General features: G+C 47.4%; 1 protein-coding gene across 1 annotated transcript in view; it reads right to left on the bottom strand.

Annotated features, from left to right (window-relative positions):
- The window catches only part of EXOC4 (exocyst complex component 4), a 533336-nt gene that overhangs the window by 157707 nt on the left and 359257 nt on the right, over positions 1-16372 (bottom strand). The window contains exon 12 of the mRNA XM_040413403.1: positions 7272-7408. Coding sequence (XP_040269337.1) covers positions 7272-7408 — 137 coding nt within the window. The remainder of the gene's footprint in view (positions 1-7271; positions 7409-16372) is intronic.

Below are 16372 nucleotides of genomic sequence, written 5' to 3'. Positions count from 1 at the left end.
ACGCTAGCGTGCTGATAGAAGTGTGATTCTGTGATTAAACCTATACCTGTCAAACAGCGCAAAAAAAAAAACAGGTCTCACATCTCTATTCAACCAAATCTGCAGTGTTTTATCTGGTCAAGTTATTTGTAGTGACCGTAAAAGCAGACTTTTTGTTCTGGGTTGAAAAAGCATTCCCAAATTTGCCATTCTCAAAATAACTAGTTTCTGGTATTTGAGGCCTAATTGAAATCTATCCCAAAAAGAAAATCTTACATTGAAGGTATTGATAGTGTCATTCAGAAAAACCTAAGACACACGCTAGCGTGCTGATAGAAGTGTGATTCTGTGATTAAACCTATACCTGTCACACAGCGCAAAAAAAAACAGGTCTCACATCTCTATTCAACCAAATCTGCAGTGTTTTATCTGGTCAAGTTATTTGTAGTGACCGTAAAAGCAGACTTTTTGTTCTGGGTTGAAAAAGCATTCCCAAATTTGCAATTCTCAAAATAACTAGTTTCTGGTATTTGAGGCCTACTTGAAATCTATCCCAAAAAGAAAATCTTACATTGAAGGTATTGATAGTGTCATTCAGAAAAACCTAAGACACACGCTAGCGTGCTGATAGAAGTGTGATTCTGTGATTAAACCTATACCTGTCACACAGCGCAAAAAAAAACAGGTCTCACATCTCTATTCAACCAAATCTGCACTGTTTTAGCTGGTCAAGTTATTTGTAGTGACCGTAAAAGCAGACTTTTTGTTCTGGGTTGAAAAAGCATTCCCAAATTTGCCATTCTCAAAATTGTGGTGAACGGGAACAATGAGGAAAACATCTAATAAGGGACGCGGACGTGGACATGGTCGTGGTGGTGTTAGTGGACCCTCTGGTGCTGGGAGAGGACGTGGCCGTTCTGCCACAGCCACACGTCCTAGTGAACCAACTACCTCAGGTCCCAGTAGCCAGCAGAATTTACAGCGATATTTGGTGGGGCCCAATGCCGTTCTAAGGATGGTAAGGCCTGAGCAGGTACAGGCATTAGTCAATTGGGTGGCCGACAGTGGATCCAGCACGTTCACATTATCTCCCACCCAGTCTTCTGCAGAAAGCGCACAGATGGCGCATGAAAACCAAGCCCATCGGTCTGTCACATCACCCCCATGCATATCAGGGAAACTGTCTGAGCCTCAAGTTATGCAGCAGTCTCTTATGCTGTTTGAAGACTCTGCTGCCAGGGTTTCCCAAGGGCATCCACCTAGCCCTTCCCCAGGGGTGGAAGAGATAGAATGCACAACGCACAACCACTTATTTTTCCTGATGATGAGGACATGGGAATACCACCTCAGCACGTCTCTGATGATGACGAAACACAGGTGCCAACTGCTGCGTCTTTCTGCAGTGTGCAGACTAAACAGGAGGTCAGGGATCAAGACTGGGTGGAAGACGATGCAGGGGACGATGAGGTCCTAGACCCCACATGGAATGAAGGTCGTGCCACTGACTTTCACAGTTCGGAGGAAGAGGCAGTGGTGAGACCGAGCCAACAGCGTAGCAAAAGAGGGAGCAGTGGGCAAAATCAGAACACCCGCCGCCAAGAGACTCCGCCTGCTACTGACCGCCGCCATCTGGGACCGAGCACCCCAAAGGCAGCTTCAAGGAGTTCCCTGGCATGGCACTTCTTCAAACAATGTGCTGACGACAAGACCCGAGTGGTTTGCACGCTGTGCCATCAGAGCCTGAAGCGAGGCATTAACGTTCTGAACCTTAGCACAACCTGCATGACCAGGCACCTGCATGCAAAGAATGAACTGCAGTGGAGTAAACACCTTAAAAACAAGGAACTCACTCAGGCTCCCCCTGCTACCTCTTCTGCTGCTGCCGCCTCGGCCTCTTCTGCTGCTGCCGCCGCCTCAGCCTCTTCTGCTGCTGCTGCCGCCGCCTCGGCCTCTTCCTCCGCCTCTGGAGGAACGTTGGCACCTGCCGCCCAGCAAACATGGGATGTACCACCAACACCACCACCTGCGTCACCAAGCATCTCAACCATGTCACACGGCAGCGTTCAGCTCTCCATCTCACAAACATTTGAGAGAAAGCGTAAATTCCCACCTAGCCACCCTCGATCCCTGGCCCTGAATGCCAGCATTTCTAAACTACTGGCCTATGAAATGCTGTCATTTAGGCTGGTGGACACACACAGCTTCAAACAGCTCATGTCACTTGCTGTCCCACAGTATGTTGTTCCCAGCCGCCACTACTTCTCCAAGAGAGCCGTGCCTTCCCTGCACAAACAAGTGTCCGATAAAATCAAGTGTGCACTGCGCAACGCCATCTGTGGCACGGTCCACCTAACCACAGATACGTGGACCAGTAAGCACGGCCAGGGACGCTATATCTCCCTAACTGCACACTGGGTAAATGTAGTGGCGGCTGGGCCCCAGGCGGAGAGCTGTTTGGCGCACGTCCTTCCGCCGCCAAGGATCGCAGGGCAACATTCTTTGCCTCCTGTCTCCTCCTCCTCCTACTCAGCTTCCTCCTCCTCTTCTTCCACCTGCTCATCCAGTCAGCCACACACCTTCACCACCAACTTCAGCACAGCACGGGGTAAACGTCAGCAGGCCATTCTGAAACTCATATGTTTGGGGGACAGGCCCCACACCGCACAGGAGTTGTGGCGGGGTATAGAACAACAGACCGACGAGTGGTTGCTGCCGGTGAGCCTCAAGCCCGGCCTGGTGGTGTGCGATAATGGGCGAAATCTCGTTGCAGCTCTGGGACTAGCCGGTTTGACGCACATCCCTTGCCTGGCGCATGTGCTGAATTTGGTGGTGCAGAAGTTCATTCGCAACTACCCCGACATGTCAGAGCTGCTGCATAAAGTGCGGGCCGTCTGTTCGCGCTTCCGGCGTTCACACCCTGCCGCTGCTCGCCTGTCTGCGCTACAGCGTAACTTCGGCCTTCCCGCTCACCGCCTCATATGCGACGTGCCCACCAGGTGGAACTCCACCTTGCATATGCTGGACAGACTGTGCGAGCAGCAGCAGGCCATAGTGGAGTTTCAGCTGCAGCACGCATGGGTCAGTCGCACTGCGGATCAGACCCACTTCACCACCAATGATTGGGCCTCCATGCGAGACCTGTGTGCCCTGTTGCGCTGTTTCGAGTACTCCACCAACATGGCCAGTGGCGATGACGCCGTTATCAGCGTTATAATACCACTTCTATGTCTCCTTGAGAAAACACTTAGGGCGATGATGGAAGAGGAGGTGGCCCAGGAGGAAGAGGAGGAAGAGGGGTCATTTTTAGCACTTTCAGGCCAGTCTCTTCGAAGTGACTCAGAGGGAGGTTTTTTGCAACACCAGAGGCCAGGTACAAATGTGGCCTGACAGGGCCCACTACTGGAGGACGAGGAGGACGAGGATGAGGAGGAGGTGGAGGAGGATGATGATGAAGCATGTTCACAGCGGGGTGGCACCCAAAGCAGCTCGGGCCCATCACTGGTGCGTGGCTGGGGGGAAACACAGGACGATGACGATACGCCTCCCACAGAGGACAGCTTGTCCTTACCTCTGGGCAGCCTGGCACACATGAGCGACTACATGCTGCAGTGCCTGCGCAACGACAGCAGAGTTGCCCACATTTTAACGTGTGCGGACTACTGGGTTGCCACCCTGCTGGATCCCCGGTACAAAGACAATGTGCCCACCTTACTTCCTACACTGGAGCGTGATAGGAAGATGCGCGAGTACAAGCGCACGTTGGTAGACGCGCTACTGAGAGCATTCCCAAATGTCACAGGGGAACCAGTGGAAGCCCAAGGCGAAGGCAGAGGAGGAGCAAGAGGTCGCCAACGCAGCTGTGTCACACCCAGCTCCTCTGAGGGCAGGGCTAGCATGGCAGAGATGTGGAAAAGTTTTGTCAACACGCCACAGCTAAGTGCACCACCACCTGATACGAAACGTGTTAGCAGGAGGCAACATTTCACTAACATGGTGGAACAGTACCTGTGCACACCCCTCCACGTACTGACTGATGGTTCGGCCCCATTCAACTTCTGGGTCTCCAAATTGTCCACGTGGCCAGAGCTAGCCTTTTATGCCTTGGAGGTGCTGGCCTGCCCGGCGGCCAGCGTTTTGTCTGAACGTGTATTCAGCACGGCAGGGGGCGTCATTACAGACAAACGCAGCCGCCTGTCTACAGCCAATGTGGACAAGCTGACGTTCATAAAAATGAACCAGGCATGGATCCCACAGGACCTGTCCATCCCTTGCGCAGATTAGATATTAACTACCTCCCCTTAACAATATATTATTCTACTCCAGGGCACTTCCTCATTCAATACTATTTTTAATTTCATTTTACCATTATATTGCGGGGCAACCCAAAGTTGAATGAACCTCTCCTCTGTCTGGGTGCCGGGGCCTAAATGTGTGACAGTGGCCTGTTCCAGTGGTGGGTGACGTGAAGCCTGATTCTCTGCTATGACATGAAGACTTATTCTGTGCTGACATGAAGCCAGATTCTCTGTTACGCGACCTCTCTCCTCTGCCTGGGCCTAAATATGTGACAGTGGCCTGTTCCAGTGGTGGGTGACGTGAAGCCTGATTCTCTGCTATGACATGAAGACAGATTCTGTGCTGACATAAGGCCAGATTCTCTGTTACAGGACCTCTCTCCTCTGTCTGGGTGCCGGGGCCTAAATGTGTGACAGTGGCCTGTTCCAGTGGTGGGTGACGTGAAGCCTGATTCTCTGCTATGACATGAATACAGATTCTGCGCTGACATTAGGCCAGATTCTCTGTTACGGGACCTCTCTCCTCTGTCTGGGTGCCGGGGCCTAAATGTGTGACAGTGGCCTGTTCCAGTGGTGGGTGACGTGAAGCCTGATTCTCTGCTATGACATGAATACAGATTCTGCGCTGACATAAGGCCAGATTCTCTGTTACGGGACCGCTCTCCTCTGTCTGGGTGCCGGGGCCTAAATGTGTGACAGTGGCCTGTTCCAGTGGTGGGTGACGTGAAGCCTGATTCTCTGCTATGACATGAATACAGATTCTGCGCTGACATAAGGCCAGATTCTCTGTTACGGGACCTCTCTCCTCTGCCTGGGTGCCTGGGCCTAAATGTGTGACAGTGGCCTGTTCCAGTGGTGGGTGACGTGAAGCCTGATTCTCTGCTATGACATGAAGACAGATTCTGCGCTGACATAAGGCCAGATTCTCTGTTACGGGACCTCTCTCCTCTGACTGGGTGCCTGGGCCTAAATGTGTGACAGTGGCCTGTTCCAGTGGTGGGTGACGTGAAGCCTGATTCTCTGCTATGACATGAAGACTGATTCTGCGCTGACATGAAGCCAGATTCTCTGCTATGGCATGAAGAGACTGATTCTCTGCTGACATGAAGCCAGATTCTTTGCTATGGCATGAAGAGACTGATTCTCTGCTGACGTGAAGCCAGATTCTCTGCTATGGGACCTCTGTCCAATTGATATTGGTTCATTTTTATTTTTTTTATTTTTATTTTAATTCATTTCCCTATCCACATTTGTTTGCAGGGGATTTACCTACATGTTGCTGCCCTTTGCAGCCCTCTAGCTCTTTCCTGGGCTGTTTTACAGCCTTTTTAGTGCCCAAAAGTTCGGGTCCCCATTGACTTCAATGGGGTTCGGGTTCGGGACGAAGTTCGGATCGGGTTCGGATCCCGAACCCGAACATTTCCGGGAAGTTCGGCCGAACTTCTCGAACCCGAACATCCAGGTGTTCGCTCAACTCTAGTCAGAGGCCAACCATCCGCCATCAAAAATAATAAGACAAAGATATCAATGTAATATGGACAATTGACATCAGAATAATAGGTTTAGTATAAGAGGGGATCAGCCCTATTTGATCCGGTCCAAAAGACCATGATCAGACTAAAAGAGTACAAAAGGAAAAGCACATAACAATTAAACACATACCAATACAGAGCTGGAGGGAGCTTGAGAAACCCCTTTAGCGTACGTTTCGCTGCGCTTCTTCTGGGGGCATGTCTATCTGAACCAATACTAATCCTTATATACCCCAATCAATTGGGGACAGACCTCCCTCATTAGTATAAAAATATTGCACCTGCGTAATGAAAAAGTGCACTATGTCTTTTTCTTTACACTTGCAGAAACTGGAAAAACGAAGTGTAATTCATATGCAAATGAGCACTCGCAAGTGCCCAGGGGCGGCGTTCATTGTGTTGGAGCCCAGGCTGCTTTGCCTTCTTTCATTGTTTCCCAGCCCCAGCCTCTGCTTATGCTTATGCCCGCCCTCCTATTCCCTTGCGTCATCCTTCGGTCCGGTCGAGATTCCGTGCCTGCGCACTGCCTCGCCGGGGCAGTCGCACTGTGATGCCCATTGTGGGCACAGCTCGCCTTAACTACTGCGCATGCGCCGGCGAACGCCCCACTGCCGCTGGTTTCGCGCCGGCGCATGCGCAGTAGTTACAGCAATGCCATGCCCACAATGAATGGAACTGATTTTCAGTTGCAGAAAATTCAGAAGCAAAATCCGCAGCCTGTGAGGGCTCCCTTACAAGGCACTGTAACCATTTGCAGTATAACGGTGTCTCGGTATCCTGTAGAAAGTATTCACCCCCCGGATTTTTAAACGTCAAGGATTAAGAGCTGCATGAGGAGACATCACGCACATCAAAAAAGGACAAATTATACATTTAATCCTGTAGGAAGTTATTGTGTTGTCTTTTAACATTACGAATATTTGGAAAGAGAGGTTAATGAGAAGTGGCAGGTACCAGTCACCAAACTGTAGATGCCTCTAAGGTTACTGATCTCACCTGTCACCAGTGACAGCGGAGCACAAAACCATCTCTGCCGAACACAGCCGCCAAGCTTTACATGTCAACCTCGCTGCAATGAGCAGATATGAAGACACTTCTTTTTCTCCCTCTTGTATGTTATAAGGATTAGAAATGCATCGATGTGTTCCGTATCAGTGTAAAGCCTCCTGCACACGACCGCATCCATTTTTGCAGATCTGCAAAACATGGACAAATGCCTATTCTTGTCCACAAAATGGACAAGAACAGGACAAGCTCTATTTTTTTTGAGGGGCTGCAAAACGGACATACGGATGCTGTCAGCAACTTTTGCGGCCCCATTGAAATGAATGGGTCTGCATCCGACCTGCAAAAAATGTGGCTACGGTTCGGACCTAAACTGCAGTCGTGTGCATGAGGCCTTTCATGGAAATGTATTCCAATGTTGTGGAAGTGGCTAGATCAGGACATAAAGAAGACATATTACCTGAATGCTGTGCTGCAGGTGTCCTTATACTCCTGGAGTTTCACACACACCATATTCAGAAACTGATCTGAGTAAGCACTTAAGTCACGCATCAAATTCATCAGGTCCTGAATACTCTTCTCCACAATGACGGTGCTCTGCAATAACAATACAGCACATTAGGAACAAGGGCAATGTGTTACCACTGCTCACAGGCAATGCTCATGAATATCTAAATCCATTACAATAGATAAAGTTATTAGCCAAAATATTGCAGAGTATCTATGAAGGCTCAAATCGTGTTCCTTCCACTGAACTATGTGCAGTGTTTGCAGTTCTACTTCGCTCTGCTTGTATCTAGCCATTCTTTAGCAAAAAAATAAAAAATAATACATGCAGAGGAAAAAACTGAAAATATGGCCACGTACAGTAAGTATGAGATGGCTTAATAACAGGATTACTGCACTGTATTATATCTCTATATAAATGTTTGTCATTGACTGTTGTTTCCGAGTGCCCGGATACATGTATGACACACTGATAAACAGCGCAGTTGACGTACGCTATTAATCTCAAGATCTGTAATCTTCAAGTAGCCACAGTAGAGAAGATTTGTCAATGCCGTAACACCCTACGAACACTGCACCAATCTCACTCCCACCGGAGCTAGGAACAGATTCATCTACGTTGGCGCACGCCCTGCTAATAAATCTGCCCTCTCTCCATTCAGGACACATGCTCAGCAGCACTGAATTTACACCACATCAGTGGCTGTTGCTAGACTTCATGTGGTGATCATACTCGGCTGGTTCCTGCAGTTGGGTTTGGTCTCTGTAGCTCCCGGGCCGACTCTTCCTTTTTCTGCAGCTCTTAAATCATCCTCCGTTGATGCCGGGGAAGTCGGACACATGACCGCTGCAGCCAATCACAGACCGCAGTGGTTATGATGCAAGAGGAGCAGGTCACTGCTGCAACCTGTAACTGGCTGCAGTGCTCAAATGCCACCCCCCGTTGACAGGGAGCAGGAAGAGGAAGAGCCGGCACTGGAGCTGCAGGGACCAGGTAAGTTTGATCACCACAGCAGGTCGGCCACGCTGGGTGGTCTGTGTTAGTACTGGATAACCCTTTTAAAGGGACCCTGTCTCAGTGAGGGTAGCATAGTGCCGCTGACAATGAAAATTATTTTATTTTTTTATAGGATTTTTATATCTTCAGGATAGGCCACTAATAATTGGCAGGGAACACACTTTTTTCCAGATTAGCTCTGATGCCAAAACAAAGCTCCATCCATTGTGTAGCCGGCTACCTCTCGCACTGCTCCCATTGAAGGGACTCCCTATTTTAGACAGATTTTTGGTGCAGAAACATTAGTAAATCTGGGCCACTGTTTTTTTCTTGGTCATAGTGTCAACCAAGTGGCTTTTTGTAACCAGGCTGTCTCAAAGTTTTCTTCAGGATTCAGCAATTGAGGATCCATTGAAGAGATCGGGAGCAGTGCTCAGTAACGACAAAGTCTGGAGCCATTCCTGAACAGCTGATAGGTGGACGTGGCCTCCCAGTAATCCATTAATGACCTATCCTAGGGAACCCCTATAATGACAACTAGCACTTTAGAGATGAGTGAAGTTCTTAGTATTATTACTGTAATAACCATCACACCGGCACCTAATGCAGTATATGTATACACGGTATATAGTAAACACTAGGTTCAACCAATGTGATGGCCAATACTTAAAGTGAACCACTGAAGTGATTTGATATGATAAAGGGAGAGAAGTTGATCTGTGATATAGAAGTTGATATGATTTCAAGAAGGATTTCTGGGGAAAAACCAGAGTAAAATCTGACAAGACTCTTGGGAGAATCAGTGAGGGTAATCCGGACTCTTACGGTCTCTCCTAGGAGTCCTGTAAGGATTTAATCTGCTTTTTACTCAGAAAGGCTGCTCCAAATGATAGAAAACTATATATCACAGAGCTCAGCTTCTCTCCCTCTCTGCTCCCAGGACAGGGTGCACTTTAAAGACATTTCTTGGTTAGAAGTTTGAAATAAAGTTCAAGATTAGATCACTATATAACACGAAAAGAAGTTAGATAGTTAAATTCTCTAAACTGTAAAATGTCAAGATACAATTTGCATCTAATTAAAAGTGAATTGCGCAGAAATCTATCAATACACTTGTCTCATCTTTGTTTCATTCTTAAGATGCATACCAGTAACCGAGAAGCATTAAATTCCCGCGGAGAGATTTTCGAACATTAGTCATTCCCACTGTTGTCAGTGACGGGGTCTCTTCGGCAGGGGGCTCCAGTGACCCGAGGTGGCAGCTCTCATTAGGGAAGAGATGCTCATCTATAAATCAAAATGTCAGCATCTCCAGAGCCTGCTGCTGGTGGCAGCCTGGAAGGGCTGAGACGTTCTGCTCCATGCAGCTTTACCTGTCATTGGGGAAGGGCTGCAGCTGATCATCCATTATACACTGACACCTTTTGCTGACTCAGCTCCCACTGTCCTCCTTCTAGCACACTGGGAGAGGTCTGATTCAGCTGATAGAATCTTGATAACTCTGCTCTACATTGCAAGAAACTTATTGGAAAACGTCCATGGCTAGTCAGAAATGATAACTAAAATGACGCCTGGACACCAGAATGTATGCCTTCAATCGGAAAATAGAGAAATCAAGGGTATGTCATGTATCATTTAGATGAGTGTAGAAAAACTATGAAAAAATGCTTGGGTCATTTAGAAAATTGGACAAAGCTTTATTGTAATTCAGCCATTTTAAAGTATACTAGAACATTGTTAGGTTAGTTTCACACTAGGGTTAAAACCATCCGGCAGCCTGTTTTGGCAGAGGAATAGCCTGCCGAAGTTAATTGTATCAGGCACTAGCAGAAGGATCCGGCTTCGCACGGGTATATTTCATTTAATGTTTGTGTGTGTTGTTAAAAGATATCGACAGTATCCAATATACCAGTGACATCTACAGTACCCCGCCCCTTTAACAGTGGCCTCTACAGCAATCTGCCCCTTAACACTGACCTCCATAGAGGATCGTCCCCTTAACTGTGATCTCCACAGCAGCCTGCCCCTAGGATGGCCAGAGGTCCTGTTTTAGGCCGGACAGTCTGGCTTTCAGACTCCCTGTACTCTGTCCGGGGCAGGGACTGGATGGACACAGGGATATCCTTTTGAACAGCTCACTCTCAGACTGCAGCACTGTGCTGTCTGAGCATGATCAGCAGGGAGAAAGGCACCCTCCCTCCCACCCCTGCAGTTGACAGAAGTTGATTTTTACCTTCATTTTTTCAATCCCCGTCGGCTGTGGAGTGGGAGGGGGCATGGCCTATGTCACGGTGGGGAGTGGGGGAAACTCCCCACCGTACAATGAGGAGGCAATTGGGAAGCAACAAGGCCAGGAGGAGGAATAAGGGAGCAGGTCACCTCCTAGAGCGTCCCTAATTCTGGCCCTGACTCCTAACCGTATGAGCCAACCCAGATGGTAGGAGGGCTCATACTCCGGAACCTCGGGGCCCTACAAACCCTCAAGAAATCCCTGCACTAGGAGCAGAGTAAAGACGACCTGTTCCTCCAAAACACGGACGAACAGGAGTCTCCACCGGCCAAGCTGCAAAGAAAGGAGACCGTATACAGCGGGTAAGCGACAAATACAACACACTTACCTGCCACAGGCACACCGACTGGAACCCGTGCACAAGTGCTGATGTCCACACATATTAAGGACACAGCACAAACAACAACCACACAGGTAACCAGGACACACATAGCTGCGTATGGACAATTGGTCCCCCCTCTGGGGAACCAGAGACCCCCTTCCGGAGGATACAACATAAGACAGGGGAATGTCTAGCAAACATGCTGGACACCAAACACCACCAGACATGTAACACCAAACTAGACATACAAAAGCCCTGAACATAACCCACTCCAGACAAATAGGGATAGGAAGGGAAGGAGAAACCGGGATGACATTGATGACAACAAGGATGGACGTCAGTTGAAAAAGAGATCGGAGCAAGCTCCTACTCCAATAAAAGTAGGCATCCAACTGATCTCCGTCTCACTGCAACGATATATATATATATATATATATATAGAGACAAGAGACCACACCCAACACACCGAAGCACACACCTTAACCCCGTGCACACCAGGAGGGAAGGAAAAGCCTTAAAGGGAAAGCACACACATGCAACAACAACAACACGTAGCAGCAGGCAACAGCTTGTGTGGCAACCGTGTCACGGCACACACAACATAGGCCGTTACACTGCCCCCGCATGCTACAAAAACAACTCGTTGCCGCAGGCAACTACATGTGTGGCAACCGTGTCACGGCACACACAACATAGGCCGTGACACATAGGCCGTGACAGCCTAAGCGGGTCGGGGCATGGCTTAGTGGAACCAGGGGGCGGATCCGTCTTTTGAGGGTGGCCTGAATGGCCACCCTACCTGCCCCTGAACTCTGACCTCTACAGCACTCTGCTCCATTAACAGTGTCATCCACAGCGCCCTGCCGCTTTAAAGCTGACCTACAGCAGTGAAGAAAAATGGCTGGGTTGTTCTGGAAACCTGGTGTAAAACTGTGTGTATGTAGAGAGGGCCTGCGAGGTTCTATTGGCTGATTAATTTTTTGGGAATATCTCAGGAACGGTACATGCTAGAGAGCTAAGACCAGGTCTAAAACCTTTCCGGACACCTGATGTACCTGTGTGCCAAATTTCGTGATTGTAAATGCGACGGTGCGTATTCCTTTAGCGGACATACATACATAAACACACACACACATACATACAAACATACGCTCAGCTTTATATATTAGATAGCCAGATACTGCCTTTTCACACAGGAGCCCATTGACTATAATGGGACCAGGGCCGGCGTTAGGGGAAGGGAGGGGGGGCAAACTGGGCAATTGCCCAGAGCCCCCATCTACCAAAGGGGCACCCTGCTTTGTCGGAGTGGGCGCGGACCGGTGACAGGCAGTGTTCCTCTTCTGGCTTAGTCCCTCATCCTTATATGGTTTGGGAGTCCATGCTGTATGTCCATATATGAAGTCAGTGCTTTTGGGAGTCCCTGCTCTAACTCCATATATGGCTGTGTCCATATATGGAGTCAGTGCTATGAAGATGAAGGGGGTAACCACCGAAGCATTGTAAGCAAGAACCTTAACCACTGAGCTATAGAGCTCAATGTTAAAGTGCTGTAGAGAAACCTACCTCATAGTAGTTTCTCATGTATTAGGTATTTATATATGGCTTTAGTATCTTTTTCTATTTTTTTTTTGTAATTGTAAAAAAAATAATAATGTATGGCACAAAATAAATATGTAATTACAAAAAAAAAATATAAAATGATACTTCTAATATATACACTGCTCAAAAAAATAAAGGGAACACTTAAACAACACAATGTTACTCCAAGTCAATCACACTTCTGTGAAATCAAACTGTCCACTTAGGAAGCAACACTGAGTGACAATCAATTTCACATGCTGTTGTGCAAATGGGATAGACAACAGGTGGAAATTATAGGCAATTAGCAAGACACCCCGAATAAAGGAGTGGTTCTGCAGGTGGTGACCACAGACCACTTCTCAGTTCCTATGCTTCCTGGCTGATGTTTTGGTCACTTTTGAATGCTGGCGGTGCTTTCACTCTAGTGGTAGCATGAGACGGAGTCTACAACCCACAAAAGTGGCTCAGGTAGTGCAGCTTATCCAGGATGGCACATCAATGCGAGCTGTGGCAAGAAGGTTTTCTGTGTCTGTCAGCGTAGTGTCCAGAGCATGGAGGCGCTACCAGGAGACAGGCCAGTACATCAGGAGACGTGGAGGAGGCCGTAGGAGGGCAACAACCCAGCAGCAGGACCGCTACCTCCGCCTTTGTGCAAGGAGGGACAGGAGGAGCACTGCCAGAGCTCTGCAAAATGACTTCCAGCAGGCCACAATGTGCATGTGTCTGCTCAAACGGTCAGAAACAGACTCCATGAGGGTGATATGAGGGCCCGACGTCCACAGGTGGGGGTTGTGCTTACAGCCCAACACCGTGCAGGACGTTTGGCATTTGCCAGAGAACACCAAGATTGGCAAATTCACCACTGGCGCCCTGTGCTCTTCACAGATGAAAGCAGGTTCACACTGAGCACATGTGACAGACGTGACAGAGTCTTGAGACGCCGTGGAGAACGTTCTGCTGCCTGCAACATCCTCCAGCATGACCGGTTTGGCATTGGGTCAGTAATGGTGTGGGGTGGCATTTCTTTAGAGGGCCGCACAGCCCTCCATGTGCTCGCCAGAGGTAGCCTGACTGCCATTAGGTACCGAGATGAGATCCTCAGACCCCTTGTGAGACCATATGCTGGCGCGTTTGGCCCTGGGTTCCTCCTAATGCAAGACAATGCTAGACCTCATGTGGCTGGAGTGTGTCAGCAGTTCCTGCAAGACGAAGGCATTGATGCTATGGACTGGCCCGCCCGTTCCCCAGACCTGAATCCAATTGAGCACATCTGGGACATCATGTCTCGCTCTATCCACCAACGTCACGTTGCACCACAGACTGTCCAGGAGTTGGCAGATGCTTTAGTCCAGGTCTTGGAGGAGATCCCTCAGGATACCGCCCGCCACCTCATCAGGAGCATGCACAGGCGTTGTAGGGAGGTCATACAGGCACGTGGAGGCCACACAAACTACTGAGCCTCATTTTGGCTTGTTTTAAGGACATTACATCAAAGTTGGATCAGCCTGTAGTGTGTTTTTCCACTTTAATTTTGAGTGTGACTCCAAATCCAGACCTCCATGGGTTGAAAAATTTGATTTCCATTTTTTTTTTGTGTGATTTTGTTGTCAACACATTCAACTATGTAAAGAACAAAGTATTTCAGAAGAATATTTAATTAATTCAGATCTAGGATGTGTTATTTTTGTGTTCCCTTTATTATTTTGAGCAGTGTATATACGAATACAAAATACATGGGAAACTACTGAGGTTTTTAGCCATAATATATGTATAATAGTTTAACATTGAGGTCTACAGCTCAGTTCAAATCCCAGCAGAAACATTAAAAAAATTATGGCTAAATAAAACTTAAATACACAGGGTGTTCCCAACATTAAAAAGTTTGATTTTATTAAAAAAAAAAAAAGGAGCAAAACGTAAAATATGATCAAACAACACCTGTGTTAAGGCTACTTTCACACTCGTGTTTTGTGTCATGGACGGATCCGTTCAGATAATACAACCGTCTGCATCCGTTCAGAACGGATCCGTTTGTATTATCTTTAACATAGCAAAAATTTATCTGTCTTGAACACCACTGAAAGTCAATGGAGGACGGATCAGTTTTCTATTGTGCCAGATTGGGTCAGTGAAAACGGATCCGTCCCTATTGACTTACATTGTGTGCCAGAACGGATCCGTTTGGCTCAGTTTCATCAGACGGACACCAAAACGCTGTCCGTTTCCAAAGCGGAATGGAGACTGAACTGATTCAAACTCATGCATTCTGTGAGGATCCTTTTCCATTCAGAATGCATTAGAATGCAAACTGATCGGTTTTTGACCGCTTGTGAGAGCCCTGAATGGATCTCACAAACGGAAAGCCAAAAGGGGAGTGTGAAAGTAGACTAAGGTTACTTTCACATTCCGTGCTTTCCCTTTCCGCTATTGAGATCCATTATAGGATCTCAATAGCAGGGTCAAACGCTTCAGTTTTGTCCCAATTCATTGTCAATGGGGACAAAACTGAACTGAAGGGAACCGAGTCCACCAGAATGCATTCCGTTTCATTGCGTTCCCATGACGCAAACAAAAGCGCTGCAAGCAGCGTTTTTGAGTGCGTCCTGGGACGCGGAGCAAGATGGATCCGTCATGACTCCATCAATGGAGACTGATCCGTTTTCTCTGACACAAAAGAAAACTGATCCGTCCCCCAATAACTTACAATGCTTTTAGAGACTGATCCGTCTTAGCCATTTTAGAGATAAGACAACCGGATCCGTTCAGAACAGATGCAGATGGTTGTATTATCATGACGGAAGCGTTTTTGCTGATCCATGACGGATCCAGCAAAAATGCAGATATGAAAGTAGCCTTAAGCAACCCCAAACTTTTTAACTTGTGTAAACTTGGCCAGTATTTTTTTTTTTATTGGAAAAGGTGGTAACCCTAACAGCACGCAGGACAAATTGTACTTTCTAATGCCACCATTAACAATTAGGATGGAACTGGGGGGAAAAAAAGTAATTCCGCCACAGTGTCCCGTTTTTTTTTTTTTTTTTTAACTGTGTTCCCTATGCGGTAAAACTGACTTTTGCCCTTTATTCTCCAGGTCTGTATGAATCCGGAGATACCACTAACGTATAGTTTTTCTTGCGTTTTAATAATTCATTTTTTGCAAGACGATCTGTGGTTTTTAACAATACAATTTTGGGGGTGTATATGGCTTTTTGATCACTGTTTATTCAATTTTCTGGGGAGATAAAGTGATGAAAAAATGGCGATTCGGCCTTTTTAATTTTTTTCTGTTACACAATTCACCATATGGGCAAACTTTTCTGTATTTTAATAGTATGGGCATTTTCGCACGTGACAATGCCTATTTCTTTTTTGTTTATTCTGGGGAAAGGGGGTGATTTGATTTTATACTTTGATTTATTATATTTTTTTTACTTTTTGCTAGGTCCCCAAGTGGACCACAACTTGCAATCATCAGATTGCAATTTATACAGAATGGAAATTGCTCCATTATTTTGTATATGAATCACTATATCCCAGTTCAGTGCTGCCACCTAGTGGCTTGAACTGGGGTATACTAATAATGAGCCTGGAAGCCTAGTACAGGCTGCGGCTTATCACCGCCGGGGGAAAGCGCGTCTGAACAAAAAGCATACACTTCAGGTTTTTAAGATGAGATGCCGTGGTGACAGAGTTAAATGTCCACGGTCAGCATTACCGCAGATCGCGGATATTAGTTGCGGGTGCTTGTTGTATGAAACAGCAGGCAACAGGTTGCTATGTATTAGCAAATGGGCGCCATCTTTAACCACTTCCAAACCGGGCCATTTACCCCCTTCCTGACCAGGCCTAATTTTGAAAACG

The sequence above is a fragment of the Bufo bufo genome, chromosome 1 (assembly GCF_905171765.1).
Source record: "Bufo bufo chromosome 1, aBufBuf1.1, whole genome shotgun sequence".
NCBI classification, from domain to species: domain Eukaryota; kingdom Metazoa; phylum Chordata; class Amphibia; order Anura; family Bufonidae; genus Bufo; species Bufo bufo.
The sequence above is the reverse complement of the archived record's forward strand: the minus strand, read 5'-3'. Positions and strand labels throughout refer to the sequence as shown.